Here is a 16,935-nt window from a genome sequence, read left to right on the forward strand (position 1 = left end):
CAAACAGAGACAGAGGGCTGTCCGCCCCCCCCCCCCATAACTCCCACGCCTCAACCATTTTTTGCTTCCTCATCCTTAACCAAGTGGGATAAAAGTTGTTTTTCAACTTTAGAACAGAGATGCGTCACATGATCTCATCTGCTATAGTGGTCTGCCACAGTATTGAAGCATGTAAGACTCTCTCCTCTTATTAAAACTAAATATTAATTGTGTAAATATCCATGTGAAAATCAAACCATAGAAGCATAATGAGAACACATTATTGTTTCAGAGACTAAGTGTAATAGAGCACTCAAATGATTACATTTCCAGAGACATTTATATTGTCCTGTATGAGACCGAGACACCTCAGCAGCTGGCCAGCACCTGCTGCCTTATGCTTCCTATTTCCTTTGTTTACCTCCACAAAGCTCTGGAGAGACTGACATCACGCATGATCCTGCGGGCAAAAGGGCAAGGAGAGGTGATTCCTGAGTTTTTATACCATCTTGGTTATGCGAGGAGAGGATCCCAGACACTGCAGGGTGAGAGGTGTGGTCGATAGTGTCTGGGCGAGGCACTCTGTAAAGTTTTACAGCAGAGCTGTTTAAACGTCTGTCTCCGGGACTTCCTGAACAAGTTTTCCCCTAAATCCCTCATTAAGAGCCCATCTAAGCTACAATTGCTTTAATTTATAACACAAGAAAGAGATCAACTGGGCATCTTGTTGTTATCCAGACTTATTGTGAACATTAAGCAAACATTTTAATGAGAATGGTTTGCAGTAAATCTAAATATTTTAATTAGAATCCGATCTGACAACAGCGTTTAATTTAAATCAGAACTATAACAATATATCTACTTTGGTTTCTTATAGTCAGGGGGAAATAATATTAATTAACACTAATGCTTAACTCCAACATCATTAATGTTGGATTCACAGCTAGAATCAAGACCTCAATGCAGCTTATTGACATAAAGTTCTGCTGGTCAAAATAGGTCACAGGTCAAACACTCTTAAAAGCCATCATCTGAAAATGGTGAGGGTCAGAAAATGTCTCAATGGATGTCATTTAATTATGCAAGCAATCCCCTCCACTTACCAACATGGAACAAATTACCTTTCAGACCTTTGGCAAAAATAAGCCATAATGTGAAATCCACCTAAATCATTGCACTAGGAAAAATGAGGTCATCCAAAAGGAAACCAAAGACTTGATTAGAATTTCAAATCTCCCCTCAAAGTGGGGCTTTCCACCTTCTGTTGGGAGGGCAGATGGGTGGGGGGACGGAACAGTGAGAGAGGGGAGGAAAGGGCTACCGAGGTTTCCTCCTTATAGATTGTGTGGAAACACTGGACAGATATCTGGCTGGGGATGAATGCTGAAAAGGTCACCTATAAATAGGGAAAGTTGAAAAAAACTTTGTGGAAATATCAGATAATGACTGGGAGGACACTGAAATAGGAGCACGGGTCAAATGAAGTACAGATACTTGGAGATGTGAAAGTTCCTTTTGCATGACAAAGAAACAACAGCATTTCTGAGTTTCCATTTGTCCCCAAACAGCTCGAAGTGCAAATCAGCTAAAGGTGCATTGCCCCTTTCAACCATCAGCAAATCTGAGGCTTGGTAATAAAGTTTAAGCTTGGGGTAATAAATTAGCAATGGCTTGGCTGTAAATGACTGTTTCCATTTGGCCCATAAAAAGTTTGCTTTGTGCTTGTTTTGCTCAACACTGCATGTGCATAGCCTGCTACAATAATAAACGGTTCAATGGCATTATGATGTAAAAAGGGGAAAGGTTTCAATGCAACAGGAAGTTTTTACATAGAATCACAATGTGGCCATTTATTTAACTGATTCTGCTAAAGGCCAGTGAACAATCGCATACCCGCACCGTGTAGACAGCAAGTTGTTGCTTGTCAAGCATTCACATAGTGGCATTATCATCACGATGGAGTCGCCCTCCGAGATGGTTTCTCAGGTATTGTTCTGCTCCAGCACGTGAGCCCACATGTTTCCTAGCTCAAGGGAATTCTTGGCTTGTGGCCGAGCCCTGAGAGCACCTGTTGGGCTCAAGAGCCGGTGGGAGGAGGAGGAGCACGCTGCCGTCCCACTGCAGCCGGCTCCACCACCACATGGGACATTTGGTTTTCATTTCATGACTTCAACTTGTTGCTAACTCGGACCGCACAAAGTATAAGCAGATGGTTCGTGGTAATGGCCCACGTTTCTTTGGAATAGAGTAGAAATAGTAAAAACAAAATAAGAGCTTACTTTTATCTGCAAACTATATAAGGGGAGGGGAATCCTATGTGGAAAGTGTGTCAATAATCAGAAGGTAAACACGTCCACTCCTGTAAGGAAAATAGTGGACAAAAAATAGGCTTTGATAACATATATACTAGGAGGTAACAGATGGATAACAGTTTAAAGGGATTATGAAAAGAGAAACAATGAGATTTCCAGCCTGATCTATTTTTAAAGCAGATATTCAAATGCATCTTTAAAGCCACGGTTAAGTCATCATTTCCACCTTACTTACAGATGACCTTCCCCACTGCCTGAAGGGGATCACCTCCAAGGTATTCCGCTTCAACGTCTCCACCATGGAGAAGAACTCCTCCAACTTGTTCCGGGCCGAGTTTCGAGCCCTGCGGATCCCCAACACCGGCGCCAAGAGAAACGAGCAGAGGATTGAGCTCTACCAGGTGTGTGAACTGACCGTTCATTTCCACCGTTAGCGGTGTGCAAGGTTTATGTGCTCTATTTCGCTCAGAAGGCCGGCGTAGGTCAGTGAGAAAGATGAAAACATTTATATTAGGGTGTCCAACTCCCTCTTTGTATGTGCTGATCATTATTCCATGTGCTTATAGTCAAATTCATTCTACGTTAGGACAAATTCAAAGCCACCTTTAAGAGCCCCCCATTCAGAAGTTTCTTCTTTCTCAGCTGTCAATCTCATAGCAGTTGTCCATCCTTGTTATATCAAGTAACGGATTATACTTTCAACAGGGTTTTTAGATCCGCACCTGCATTTGTGTTTTTTTAGGATTTCTTTGTGTTAAACTAAGCATCTGTTGGATGTCTGTGTGTGGGGGGTGGCACGGATGGATTTTTTTCTTTTCTTCGGTTTCCTCATTAATCTCCCGAGAGACACGAGGAGTGATGATCAGGTTCCAACATTTCCTGCCAGGGAGACAAGCGTCTCTGGACTGCATATCGCCTCTAAGGCAAGGCTCTGGCCAGCACTGAATACAGACTGTCAGGCCGTCAGATTGTTTCCAGGGGCCTCGGAGGAGATAGAGGCAGGGTCACCCACCAGGGGAGTAAAAGGAGCTGCTTGCTTGCCCCCACACTTTCAGACTGGAGTTGATTGGCAGAGGGCTGACGCGGGCCCCTTGTTCCCACAGGAAGACAGATTAGATGCTGACAATGTTCAGGAACCTGGTGATCCAAGGCACTGCTGTGGGGCTCACCACCCAAACACACATATTTCTCACTACAGATAAACACCTTTGTTTTAAGAGAAGTGCTGATGGAGATAGGAATGTCTGGACCACACTGTTGCGTTTCACTCCATCGTCAGGGTTGTACATCGGGGGCCTCGACATGATAACACAGTTAGGATACGAATGCCCACGGATACACCTGGCGACCCTGCTTTGCTCTGAACTGCTTGCCCCTGCACCTAGGGCGCCCAGCTAAAGCGTACGTTTGAACTGCTGATGTGAAGGACAGCCAGGTTCTCATTGGCAGGAGGGTAACACGCAGGCATTAACTTGCAAAATGGGGATATCAACACAGGGAGTCACTTTTTCCATGAAGAGTAGACATTTGGCCCAAGGCATCCTGGAGAGTCTGGCTCAGACAGACAGCTCTGGTTCTGTGTGTGTGTGTGTGAAAGAAAGAGAGTTTGTGCAGCTGGGTCACATTTTCATCTTTCCTCGCAGATCCTCCAGAAAGACGACCCCAAAGCCAAACAGCGCTACATTGGGGGCAAGAATGTCCTGACCAAGGGAACTCCTGAGTGGGTCTCCTTTGATGTTACAGAGACCGTGAGAGAGTGGCTCATGTACAGACGTGAGTGGGACACCGCAATTTTTTCCTTGCATCGCACCTTAATGCATATCCCGCCAAATAGCATTCAAAAGGAAGGATAGCGGCTTCAGGGGGAAATGTTAGCTCCCTACAACCTTCTGCTCTTGTTTCCCCTCTCAGAAACTAACCTTGGCCTGGAGATCAGCGTACACTGTCCCTGCCACACTTTCAGGCCCAACGGTGATATCATCGAGAATGCCAACGAGGTGCTGGAGGTCAAGTTCAAAGGTGAGACTGCATTTAATACCTCTCTGTGCTGAAAGACATTTAGATGGTTTGGATTTGCATCAGAAATCTTTGTTGTTTTTCCTAAAGCTGATTCAAATTCAAATGGCGGTTTCATGAAGGTGTTGAAAAAAATACTGCCAAGGTCAGACACATTTATGTACATCTATGTGAGCATATGATAATGGAAATAAAAGAAAATCTCTAAAACAGGGATGACGTTTAAATGAGAAATAAGATAGATAGATAGTGATAGTTGAGTGATGTTTCTTAGCTGTCAAATTCAGTAGGACGTTTGTTCCTCAGTTTACGACACCAACTACATTTGTTACGTTACTTTTGACATTTGGAGAAATACACTTCACACTTGTTTTCTTGCCAATGTAGGCACACAGACAGAGAGTGGTATTCCTCATATCAAAGTTCCTGCAAAACTATTTATATATGGCCATGATAAGACTCTAAAGTTTACTTATACAAATTGCATAAGATTGGATGAAAGTATAAATATTTTAGATCAGGCTCTGATTTGCATCTCTAATTTTTTGAATGTATTTTTCTTAATTTACCCAAAAGGCTCAATAAGCCTTTTGATTAGTTGTTTACTGCTAAATATAAAATAACTCAGGCGTTTAGTTTGTCTCATACTGTGCAGAGTATGTTGTAGTCTCGTGCAGCGTTTCCTGCGATGAATGAGAATCCGGTTAGTGGTTATAATACAATAACATCCACAATATCATCCATCAACATCCACAGTCCTAATCCTGAGGTCTAAAATAAGTTCCTTTTCATCCTGTCATCAACATGTTCCTCCAGCAGCAATACCTATTGAGGTCTTGTTGCTAAGATAATGGGTTTCCTTTCTAAGATGAAGAGAGAGACACAGAGCATGGGAACACAATCGATCTGGTATCTCACTTAGCACTGGAGCCCCCGGGCCCTCGGCCCTGGGAACTCTCCCGACTGGCTTGGCCACAAGGAATGTGCTGCCACGGCGCTCAGACGCTTGGCCCCGAATTAAAGAGGGGCGTACGTATCCAACAGCAGCATCTCTCCCGAGATATCCACTGCTTTAGCTATCAGGGGTAGATTGGATGAGCAGACGCAGGCCCATGGGGGGAGAACGGAGGAAAGAAGGAAGTTAGAGACCAGTGTTGAATAAGGAGAAGGGTGAAAAGGGAGCCAAAAATGAGTGAAGCCCTTCCTGGATATTACAGTATCCTCCTGTAAAAGTCACAGCTGACGACACTGATTAGAGTTAAGATGTGGTTCCACTGAAGTCAGCTCTGGAAGTCATCTTTACAATTCTCAATAAATCTGCAGTTTTTCTTGATATGCTGCAGAGTAAGTGACTGTCTCCTGCAGGTATGGAAGCAGACTATGAAGATCTGAGCCGTGCGAAAAAGCAAAAGGAGCAGCTCTACCCACATCTCATCCTCATGATGCTCCCTCCCCACAGACTGGATGCCCAATCCTCCTCCCGCAGGCGTAAGCGGGCACTTGACACCAATTACTGCTTCAAGTAAGGCACTTTTCCTTGGCCTTAAAAATGTACTGCACGGCTTGGACTATTGTCTTTGTCAAATAATTTCTCTGGCTGCACCTGCACTTTAGTTTTTGAGATTTGATATGAGGGGTGATTCACCAGCCAAGGTAACAAAACATTAAAATATCAGCTTTCACGTCTCAAAAGCATGGCAGACAAGAAGAGTACATGGGCACTGAATACACAGAATAAGCCTGTTAATCACAGAGACGAGCATGACAGAGGTATTATCCAATACAAGTCTGAATCCGTCCCAAGCGCCACCTCCTCTTGCACGCCGTCTCCTCAGCTCTGGAGGACAAGCAACACCAAAGACACCTGGGCTGACTCCAAGAGGGAAAATAAGGGCACACCTGAGAGTGGAATTTCTGAACTTCACTCTCATCTCTGGCTCTGTGCCGATGGGGAGAAAAATGTATACAACTGTTAAAATTGCTTATTATCCTCTCTTTCCTCTCGTTTGCAGCAATTATGAGGAGAACTGCTGTGTACGACCACTATATATAAATTTCCGGCAGGACTTGGGCTGGAGGTGGATCCATCAGCCTGAGGGGTACTACGCTAACTTCTGCTCTGGTCCCTGTCCTTATCTACGCAGCGCGGACACCACCCACAGCTCGGTGAGACAAAGTGCTACCACACATTCAAGTTGTGGATCTATTTGGGAATTGTGAATGCTGATCCCCGTCTCCTTCTCCTCTTCCTTCCATAGCTGCTGAGCCTGTACAACACCTTGAACCCCGAAGCATCTGCCTCACCCTGCTGCGTTCCTCAGGACTTGGAGCCCCTCACCATCCTCTACTACGTGGGTCGCTCCCCTAAAGTCGAGCAGCTCTCCAATATGGTTGTTAAGTCCTGCAAGTGCAGCTAAACTCCAGGGCGTTAGGGACGTGACGGCTCCCAGCATTACTCAGGGGCGGGTCTGAGGAGTTGAGGGGGCGCGGTACGCTTTGCCCCACAAAAGTACCTCCAACCCCTGTTTCCGCCTGGCCTGGCCTGAGCTCTCTCTCTCTCTCTCTCTCTCTAAAAAAAAAACAAAAGATGCACTCTGCTCACAATCATTGGCAGCATTTACCAAGAAGACTTGTCAAACACCACTTCACTAACAGCACTCTCAAACCCATCAGACCTCTTCTCTTATCATTCGCCTTTTGACATCAGTGTTTCTTTCTTTTATATATATATATATATATATATATATATATATATATATATATATATATATATATATATATATATATATATATATATATATATTCCAGCATTTTGAACAGCATGTACCTCAGTGTTACATCACACAGGAAGAACAGAACAATAATTGCCTTTCAATGACCACTGCATTCTTAAGGACATCAAATAATTGCAGTCAAAAAGAGAAAATGACTGAGAATGCAAACTGAATGCATAATAGGAATGTGTCAAAGGGGGTGAAACTAATGGGATTGTTTGTTGAAAGCAAACAAATCCTTCGGCTCTGGCGTACAGGACACCTTTGAATGTCCGAGCTGGAAACTGACGCTGTACCTGCCGCAGTTCCCTACACTGTTTGTTTAGGATTAAAATGCTGTTGAATCAAAATTACCTGAGAAGAAAAAAAAGAAAACATGCTGGAAAACAACCTTTAATTCAAAGTCATATTTCCATGGTTATGTTTACCTCTGTTATACAACAGGATGGAGATTCCAGGGATCGTTTTTGTTTTTAAGTGGAGCCTTTCTGTTGTATGAGACGACGTATGTCACTAAGTGAACACTTAACTCGATCACAAACTGTAAATGTTTTTCCTTTTACTCTTGGAAACACCTTTTTTTTTAATTAAAAATGGACAGTTGGATAGAATTGTTCTAATTCCATTATTGTTGGATGTTTTACTGTTTTTGTTTAGTATTTTTGAGCACTTTATTTTATTAGGGTAATGGGTAAAATTTTGGTGACAAAAGTGAAGAAATCAAAGTCCAGTGAATGACAACTTCCAGTGTGCAGAATGTGTGACGAACAAATATGTTTCCTGACATGATCAGCATGTGTTGATGTTACCCCGATATTCATTTCAATGTTGTTTGATACAGACTGACTTGATGATTCCAAAAACATTACAATTCCATGCATGTGTGTTGTAAACAATCAGCAAAAAAACAGACGAAATGATCAGACTGTAAACTTTGTATCACAACAGGAGAGTATACACATTGATTTTGATTCCACTGTTGGATTTTTGTAACACATCGTGCACTGGCGTAGTGAAGTAGTAGTAAATCAACAACATTAAGTTTAACATCAATCACTACAATACTATCAATTGTATTAAAACCGGTTCTGTTGTACTGCATTGAAAACTACTGTACAAAATCGCTATGATAATAATCATCAGTTGATATGACAGAAACATGCATGACATTCAAGTATTGCTGACAAAGTCATCACAAACATATGTTGAATCTTCTGATATACAACACAAATGTTTTATTCTATTAACACACCCTGAGTTAACTCGCTAAACGGTCACAAGCAACAGAATATCCACAAGGTATTGGTCTGAGTGCAATATTGATCTTCATTGTAGGCAATGCTGTGCATAACCATAACTCCTCTTATATGTTATGCCTTGAGCTACAGAAATGGCATTTGTGGACAATGTACAGTATATAAATACTGATGCAATAACAATAATGTACTTATTTAGTTTAAAAAAAATATTAAATTTGGTCCATCCAAGGAAAACAACATCAACATCTCAACAGTTGACAGGAATACTCACAAAACAACTGTTTTATAATCTTGATACAAAACTTAAACAGCCCAGCAACATTGTGACATCCTTTTAAACGAGTAACAAGGCAGGATTTGAGGTCGTATTTGAGCTCCTTTTTTTAACTCGACAAGCAGAGGATGCTATACGTTAACACATCCTTAGGCAATGGCCATCGTGTATGATTTGGCAACAACTTGTCTTGAAACAAGGACCGGGAGTTGGAGCGTCTAATGCCAGAGTCTTCTCATAAAAGAAGCTTCTCCGCATGCTTGTCTGTTTGTATAACTTTTTAGGAAGATAAAATCTCCAAGAATGGCGAGCTGTACACTCTACTGCTGGAGCAAAGAATAAAAGGTTGAATCCTGTAGTTAAAATACCACTGGTGCATTGAAGAACCATCTGCTGAAGGCTATCTGTCAGTAAAATCTTTCTGCGGTATCAGTAGCACGGAGAGAATGAGGGCGGACAACTGTTGGGATGTATGAGAGTAGCCAAGGGGGCTGAGCGGAGGGAGGGTGGGAAGGAGCTGAAAAGGCCGACTAATGTTGATCCGAGCAAATAAAATGCCAACCTGCATCAAAGCTGGGCATTCCTGGCCTGGAAGACTATCCTCTTGCGAGTCTGTGGCTGTATCACAGAGAAATGAATAGGACGCTGTTTGATGTCTCAGATACTTCCATCTGTTGCTGTTGTCCTTTCCCAGAATACACCTCTCTGAGGATGTAGTTACATGCAGAGACACCTGTCAGGCCAGCAGAGGGGCGGGACGTGCCGCTGGTCGCTTTCATGTCATCTGTTACCAGGCTCCTGGCCCTGGAACAGATTGCGGTACACAGAAAGACCTGAGAAGCAATAGATGAGAGTCAAATTAATAAAAAGACCACAAGGTTTTTGCTACATCACCTTTGTATGCACAGATTAAAATGTTAAGGTTAACCCAGAAAGAGTATTACTTCTAGAAAGTGCACTCCCAGTGAATGTTTTGTTGATCTTTTAAACTGTTGGTCAAGGTGCTTACCGGCGAATCTGCTCTGTCATCTCAGTGCTCGGCCTATTGTGGGTCAGTGCCTTCATTCTCAGCTCCCTCGCTTTTCATCCTATCTTCTGGCCTCCAGTAGAAAAGGCATGCCAAGTACAGTGAGAGCTGCCGTGTTTGTGCTCCTAAACAGTATTTCCTTTCATTCCCTCTCGGCACACTCTGTTTATTTTGGTACTCTTTTACATCGTGGGGCCTTACTAACTGGAACGCGAAAACATCTCCCTGACTTCCAATCTGATGACATGACCGCTGGAAGTTGCTTCTTCCAGCTCAGCAATAGAAAAGATCAAGGGACAATATTGTGTCCATCATGTCCCTCTCCAAATGACACTTAAAACCCCAAATTACGGAAGAAACTGTCAACAGTCGGTCAAACAAGTGGCACAGAATAATAGTATAATCAGTTCCCTTCCATAATACTCAACAGCACCGCTTTGAATCAAACATCCAACAACTTACATAATACATATGAGAAGTGGATGACGGCCAATAACTACTTTCCTTTCTCAACAGGGCACCACACAGTCTTATTTTGATAGAGAGAGGCCAAAGCTATTCATTGTGACATGATCAGACTCCCATTAAAATGGCACAAGTGCAGCATTCATTTCCTTCTTCAACTGAAAGCAATAAATCTCCCCAGTCACCAGCTGTGGAGCCCTGAGAACTTCAAGGGAAGCATTGTAAAACACATGTGGTCGATATAATCTAGGTTTGTAAGCTATGATAGGTCCTCATCAAAAACCCTCCCTTCATCTCATGTCAAAAATGAACACGGAAGAAGTGGGGAAGGAAAAGGGGAATGGGGTGAGTGAGCAGGACAAGTTTTCAGAGGATAAAGGGAGAGTTGTATGAGCAAAGAGAGGAAGAGATTAAGAGAGTGCACAAGAGAGAGATAAAGGGAGGGTGTGATTAATGATGGTTGACAGCTGATCATAGAGAATGCTCTCCGTTTGGACCCGCTCTAACTCCCTGTCAGAGTCAATCAGGGGAGCTCAGTCATCTCGCTACAAAGGTACACTGGGCAGGCAGAAAGACCTGACGCACTCCTAAGCTCCACAAAGGCTGTTCTCCCTCTAATAACACCCTCCTGCCTCCCACACACCCCACCGAGTGTCTGTTCTACTCCCAGTCCCAGTCTAAAAGCATGGTTTAACCTGCCTTGCTAGCTGGTTTTGGTACTGGGATTTTTTAGTTCAGACATTTTTTCTTTTTTGCTCGGAGTGGAGCATCTCCCCAACCCTTTGAGCCCTGAACGACGGAAAAAATGCATTCATGAAATTCAGAAGCTTCTCCCAACGGATCCAGTTACAGTAATTGATGAGTTTATAAGATGTTTGTTAACTTAAGCCAGCCTTCATAGTTTGGGGGGAAAACGAAGAATGAAAAGAAGTGTTCTGGTCACAGACATACGCACTGGATTTTCTTTTTCTGGGGGTGGGGGGGTGGGGATGGGGGGGGGTACTGGGTGGTGCACAGCTACTGTGTTTTTCCGACAAGCTGATTTCTGGGTCAGCTTGACTGTGAGATACACGTGATGTGATGAATGGTATGATTTGCTAATGCTAATGTATAGTGGGGTCTATGGAAAAAAGCTCTTGATCCGGCAAACAGATGTGTGCATCAGCGCAAACTGCTTAATATCACTGTTACTGCAATAAGCTCAACACTTCGCTCAGGATGGAAAGAGTTGTGGAAATAGGGCAGGATGACAGAGCACACGTGAGTGCATGCAACCACAATTGCAGTGCATTACTCATAATACACTTAGCAAAGACTGAGCTACATTTTTCATTCTCTCTGTGTGATTTCTGGGGTACAACTGGACGGCCCTTTTGGCGGACAGACAGTGATTACGACTGCAAAAGAATGACCAACAGATGGGAATACTCGAACTGTTCCCATCCCTGGATCTCATTACAAAAGAAAGATGTCATCTCTGCTATGGCTCTTCATCTTTTAGCAGTAATCTGACCTCTACTCTACAAATACAGAAAAATATGATCAAATGACAAATTACAGCACTAGAGTTTGTTTTTGCCCATTCAGAGCTGGCTGCTTCTGTCATAAACTTTAATGAGAGTTACTACACAAGTCATAAGACATAATAGCCAATAAAACCTCACTTGTAGTATTCCAACAAGGTTGTAATTACATGTTGTTCATTATTTATTATTATGACAATATAGTTATCTTTTACAGTGTTCAGAATACATTTACATGTGCTACACACCACTATGCAGTCAGGAGTTGGCTAAAAATATCCAGTGGTGTTTATCAGTCCTCCATGGGGAATGTCCACTATGCCTGGCTGTAATCACGGACACTGGCATCGAGAGGGCATAACTTCCCCCTGCCTGAGGACGACAGCGCCAACAGGCTAAGTTACAGCTCGGTACGAAGCGTGTGTAGAACTGCAGCGTCAGACCCACCTGTTTTACCACAGATGGCTTTGTAGACCACATGCTGGCCGCTGGGCAAGCTTCCACTGGCCGAACTCTCTGCGGACGTCTGCCTGTTAATTAAGAGACAATAAGTGTCAGTGATGGCCCCAAGGTGTTATACATATGATGACAAACTGTATCTGAAAAGCAACCCTCATCTCAAAGCCCAATGAATTGTCCCACTTAGAGCTCAATATCCAAATAAATTAATAACAGCTGAAAACTGTTTGTGGCAACTAGTGAGCTTAGGTGTCTAATGAGTCATATTCCGATAGGAGAGAGTCAGTTTCAAATAGTCTTTGTGTGTGTGTGTGTGTGTGTGTGTGTGTGTGTGTGTGTGTGTACGCGAGTGTGTGTGTTTGTCTGTGTGTGTAGCCATTGGAGGCTAGTTGGGGTGAAGTGTTTGCTGAGTGCCTCTCGTGAGCTATTGTGACATTGAAGAGGCCAAATTCCTGCTCCTTGTCCCGGGTGATTTGATTTTCACAAGATTGTTCTAGTGATGGCTGACTATGTGTACTTGAGGACAATGGCTATAGACATAGGAGGCGTATATATTGTCTTTCTTATAGGGTGAATAGTCAGTAGAGTGTATATTTATCTCACAGGGATACGGGAGTCTGGAGATCATAGATAGGGAGCTTTCTTTAAAAATAATAATCAGACAGCAAATACAGTGTTTTCAAAGAATAAACCATTATGAGAACCGGTGAAGCGTAGAGCAGGAGCAGACACGCCTGTAACCTTATACATTAAATCTGTTAAGCATTTTTTAGGGGGAACAATAAATAAAGCTTAGCTGGCATTAACCTCTCGCCCCATAACAGCAGCTTGCCAAAGGAGCATTAACAAGGTAATGAGGGTACACACTGCCTCCTTGTAAGGGACTGCACAGTTGTTCTTTCATACCATTACACAACCACAAATAGAACTGGCCCACTTTAAGCGTGGCATACCTCGACAGGAAGCAACCCCTTTCATATTGAAAGGGGGAAAAAAAAAAAACTTGACCTCCGGGTTTTTCACATCACTCTCTTTGTCAACAGTCTCTCACTCTGTCACTTCAAGAGGCAGGCAGCAGCCAGAAACACTGGAGGTGAGAACAAAATCTGAACTTGCAGTAAGCACGGATGAAATATAAAGCTCGAGCAAAAGAATACTTCACACTACTTATAGAGAGCATGAAGTCCTTAGGTAAACAGAGCCCATGTGCTGTTTTTATGCATTCAGGTAACTCGCATGTCTTAATGTTATTCAGGTTGACCAAAGGGGATAAAGTTTAACCATAAACACACTTTTGGCAGCTTCTGTGTGTATACACTATCCTGTGAAAATAACTACTGTTGTGGCTGATTAATAGGGAGTGAAAGCAGCAGCACGGCTGACATTAATGGTGGTGCTGTAATTGTCACCCTATTAGTAATGCCACACGACAGCCCGGGTTTCCGTAGTTACAGCTGCGTCTAGCCAAACCTCGCAAACAAAATACCAAACAGGCTCATTTATTTGTGTTACAAATTGCTCCTTTCAAAGCCTTCGCTGAAGTCATACCACTTTGAGTCCTTGCAGCCCCTCGAGCTGGCAGCTGTGGTATGTTGATAGACCAGAGAGCCCTGCCCTGCCCTGCTAAGTAGATACCAACATGAAGCACGATCGCTTCAAGCAAGTGTAATGCATATTAGTAGAGAAAGACATTGCCACTCTTTGCCAAGGTCTATTCAGCATCTTTTAGTCTTCAATTAAACCGAATGCTGACTAATCACTCACTTCAATCGCTGGATGCATGTCAGCAGAAGTTGATTGGATAGCACTATTGTAGGATTTTGTCTCCATACAGAGGAAATCATTTGGCTGCATTGACTTCACTCCACTTCCTTTCCTAAACAAGTATAAAAACCAAATGTGATTCCAAAAAAATAGATTCAACTAAAAGCTGTCAGTGATCCCCAGTGGTCTATTACTCATGGGAGAACCATGCGAGGCTAGTGCTGGTAAAGTTGTATCAAGCAACAGTTTCACAATTCAACAGCTGGCTAGAGGAAGGTGTTTGGAGGGCTGGATAACCTTCAACTGTTTGAATACACCCAGCAGCGTGATTCTATTATAAGTTGGAGCAGCTTAGGTCTACACTGGGATGCATTTCAGATGTGCCTCAATAACAGAGATATTGAGTTGCCCCTAAAATGAGCACTGGAAATAAAGGGAAGCAATGTATTATCCCCCCATTTTCTGCAAACAATCATCTCATTTCTCCTGGACGAGTTCACTTTTCGTTGTCATTCTTTCTTTTCCCCTCTCTTTATTCTTTTTTTCTCTCCATTGTTTCCATTGGTGCATTTTTGGTCCTGAAGCTTCCGTTTTTCCCACACTCTCCCCTGTCACACTGGTCGACCACAAAAATGCAGGACAGAGGAGAGTGTGAGGCGGCTCTGGAATTCCACATGCAGAGGGTAAACACAGCAACTGCCAGGAAGACACACACACAGGAGCAAACACAGCACCTACCCGGCTGCCCGAACCTATTCCGCAGCCCCTGCGCTGCACCCCTGTCCTCTTAACTCTTCGCTAGCCAGCCACAGTTTGTCCAGTCAAGGAAGATGCTTGACCGTAACGCGTCGGCAGTGCGAGGGTTTGCTTAATGAACCCTGCTACCCTCAAACTCTACTGCTTAGATTGTCAGGAGACCTACAAATTGCAATATATGAATGAAGTCAAACAGAGAAATGGACAGTTTGGTGTTTCAATCCAGTTGTGTGTCTTTACGTCTTACACATTGTCACCATCACCACTGCAACTGTGAAAACAAACCATCAGCCGTGATCACAAAGGTTTGCTGTTGATGTGTAATTTGGCCAGATGTTGCAGAAATAAAGTCATAAAGTAAATGAGGGAAATAGCCGGCAGTTCAGCCCTATTTCCCTCCTTTCCTTTTATTTCCCTCCCGTGCTCTTCAGCTTATCTCCAAACCAAACAGGAATTAAACGGCGCTTGAAGCCCGGGACCCTTCGACTTAACCACGTTCTGTTTACAGTTCAGGCAGAAATCAGGCCTGTGATGAGGCTGTTTACTCAACAGGCAGAAACACCCTGTGGCCAAAAGACTGGGACCACTCCACACGTATAACTCTCATTAGCATAAGCCATAGCTCCATGAACTCCCTGATGCCATGCGCTTTGTCTTCATCCACAAGCAGCGGCCAATCAATGCCAATGCTCTGCAATCACTGAATGTGCTATAAATTAGCAAGTGACTTTTTAAAACTCTCAGCCATACTGGATTTAAGTGTCAGGAGTCAGAAATAAGTACATCAGGACTCAAGGCATTCAGTTGGGAGGCTGGTCTTACTTGATGAGGCGTTTTGTCGCTGTTTTCCTGATCGGTCCCTCTCTGGCACTGCTGGGTGGCTTTGGGGCGAGAACAGGACTAACACAGGTCTGGCTGTGGCTGTGGCCGTGGCTGTGATTTGAGTGGAGATGAAAGCTGGGCGGAGGACAGCCGGATGAGTTTTTGGGAGCCTGGGTCTGTAAAGTACTTATCTGGTCTGGAAATTGAGCCTAAAAAACAAGAAAAACAACTGTCATTAAAGGTTAGTATCATTGAGGCACTGGATGTACTTTTACAATGGTAGTTTAACCCTTAAGGACATGCATTACAAGGCTGTTAGTACTGTAGGAGCAGCCACTAACAATGACTACTCATCAATTAACCATTAGTTATCACAATGGGAGAAAGCATTACTTTAGATCAGCTAACGTCCTGCTTAAAAGTTTGTTGATACAGATTCCAAGCCAGCAAATCCATTTGAACCAAAGTTGCTGAAGCTAGTTGAATTTCTGAAGTGATCCCAAAACACCCTGATTGTTTCTTGTACCTCTGTGGATGTGAACGATGTCTTAAAATACATCTTACAACAACTGAAATGCCATGAAAAAAGTCTCCAATAGCAACTGAATAAACAAATGCCAAATGCCATGAATCTGTATATTGAATTAGGATATTCTCAATGTATAGGTGACCCAATTCCAAATACGGATCAGGGAGAGGAAACACATTTAGAATAGGTTAGTCATGGCAAAAAAATATATTCTTTGGTCAATTTGGTGAAATATCAAAGTGCTTGACATGAATCACTGCAGATAAATGAAATGCCATCTAGTATCAAAGCAAGACCTTTTTTGCAGTTGGCTGCACTAAAAAGCAAATTCTTCACATTATTTATTTGTTTGTACAAGACCTTTTCAAAGTCTTGTGAAGGGGGGAAATTACATTTTCTTTTAGACATAATAATTTAGAGGTACATTTCACTTTGCCCTTGCAGTGCTGGTGAATGCTTTGCATACATTCCTTCCACATCTCACGTCAATGCTATTTTCTCTGCAGCTTTATACGGCTATCTAACAAGCTAATGGTTTTCCAGCTTCACGGTGCAGCCGTTCAAAGAGCCGCCAGTGTGACACGGAATTTCTGATGTAATTTGTGTGTTGATAAATGAGAAGCTGAGTTTCCAGGTTGCGAGGCCTACGGTCGCAATTCCGTTTGAGCAGGACCAGGAAGGCCACCTTTCTTTGGCTGCCAGGTGGCTCGGAGCCAAGCCTGTGGAGGAGCCGCACAGTCTGCACCCAGCAACTGGAACGTGGACTGGAGCGCCGGAACAGTCCCCTGTCTCTTTCTCTTCTCACAGAAGTACACACTCACACATGGGCACACACGCTAGGCAAAGCACTTCCTTTGTTTCTTCAATGAATCTGAAATGATCAATGAATTTAACCAGAAAACCAGGTGAGATAAGGGATGTGAAGTCCTGATTCCTGGACCAATCAAAGACACATGTTACAAGGTCAGACTGGCAG

At 43.3% G+C, this 16,935-nt stretch overlaps 2 protein-coding genes across 4 annotated transcripts in view; one reads left to right on the plus strand and one right to left on the minus strand.

Annotated features, from left to right (window-relative positions):
• tgfb3 (transforming growth factor, beta 3) overlaps window positions 1–7,009 on the plus strand; it is a 9,601-nt gene extending 2,592 nt beyond the window's left edge. Inside the window, 6 exon segments of the mRNA XM_068580385.1 lie at window positions 2,529–2,692; window positions 3,935–4,064; window positions 4,203–4,310; window positions 5,673–5,829; window positions 6,320–6,473; window positions 6,566–7,009. Coding sequence (XP_068436486.1) covers window positions 2,529–2,692; window positions 3,935–4,064; window positions 4,203–4,310; window positions 5,673–5,829; window positions 6,320–6,473; window positions 6,566–6,724 — 872 coding nt within the window. The 3' untranslated portion in view covers window positions 6,725–7,009.
• A 490-nt stretch (window positions 7,010–7,499) lies between these two features.
• The window catches only part of ttll5 (tubulin tyrosine ligase-like family, member 5), a 44,428-nt gene continuing 34,992 nt past the window's right edge, over window positions 7,500–16,935 (minus strand). Inside the window, exons 30-33 of one of the 3 annotated variants that reach the window (XR_011077664.1) lie at window positions 15,431–15,639; window positions 12,077–12,159; window positions 9,624–9,714; window positions 7,500–9,447 (exon numbers count right to left, since the gene is read on the minus strand). Coding sequence is in view for 2 of the 3 variants with exons in the window: in XM_068580233.1 (XP_068436334.1) it covers window positions 11,946–12,001; window positions 12,077–12,159; window positions 15,431–15,639 (348 nt within the window). In the remaining variant the exon portion in view is untranslated. Of the gene's footprint in view, window positions 9,448–9,623; window positions 9,715–11,674; window positions 12,002–12,076; window positions 12,160–15,430; window positions 15,640–16,935 lie in introns of those variants that run through there. The other 2 variants (XM_068580234.1, XM_068580233.1) reach the window with 2 other exon arrangements.

This window comes from Clinocottus analis, unplaced genomic scaffold, assembly GCF_023055335.1.
Source record: "Clinocottus analis isolate CAN_PGR_092001 unplaced genomic scaffold, fCliAna1.0.p SCAF_17, whole genome shotgun sequence".
Taxonomy (NCBI): domain Eukaryota; kingdom Metazoa; phylum Chordata; class Actinopteri; order Perciformes; family Cottidae; genus Clinocottus; species Clinocottus analis.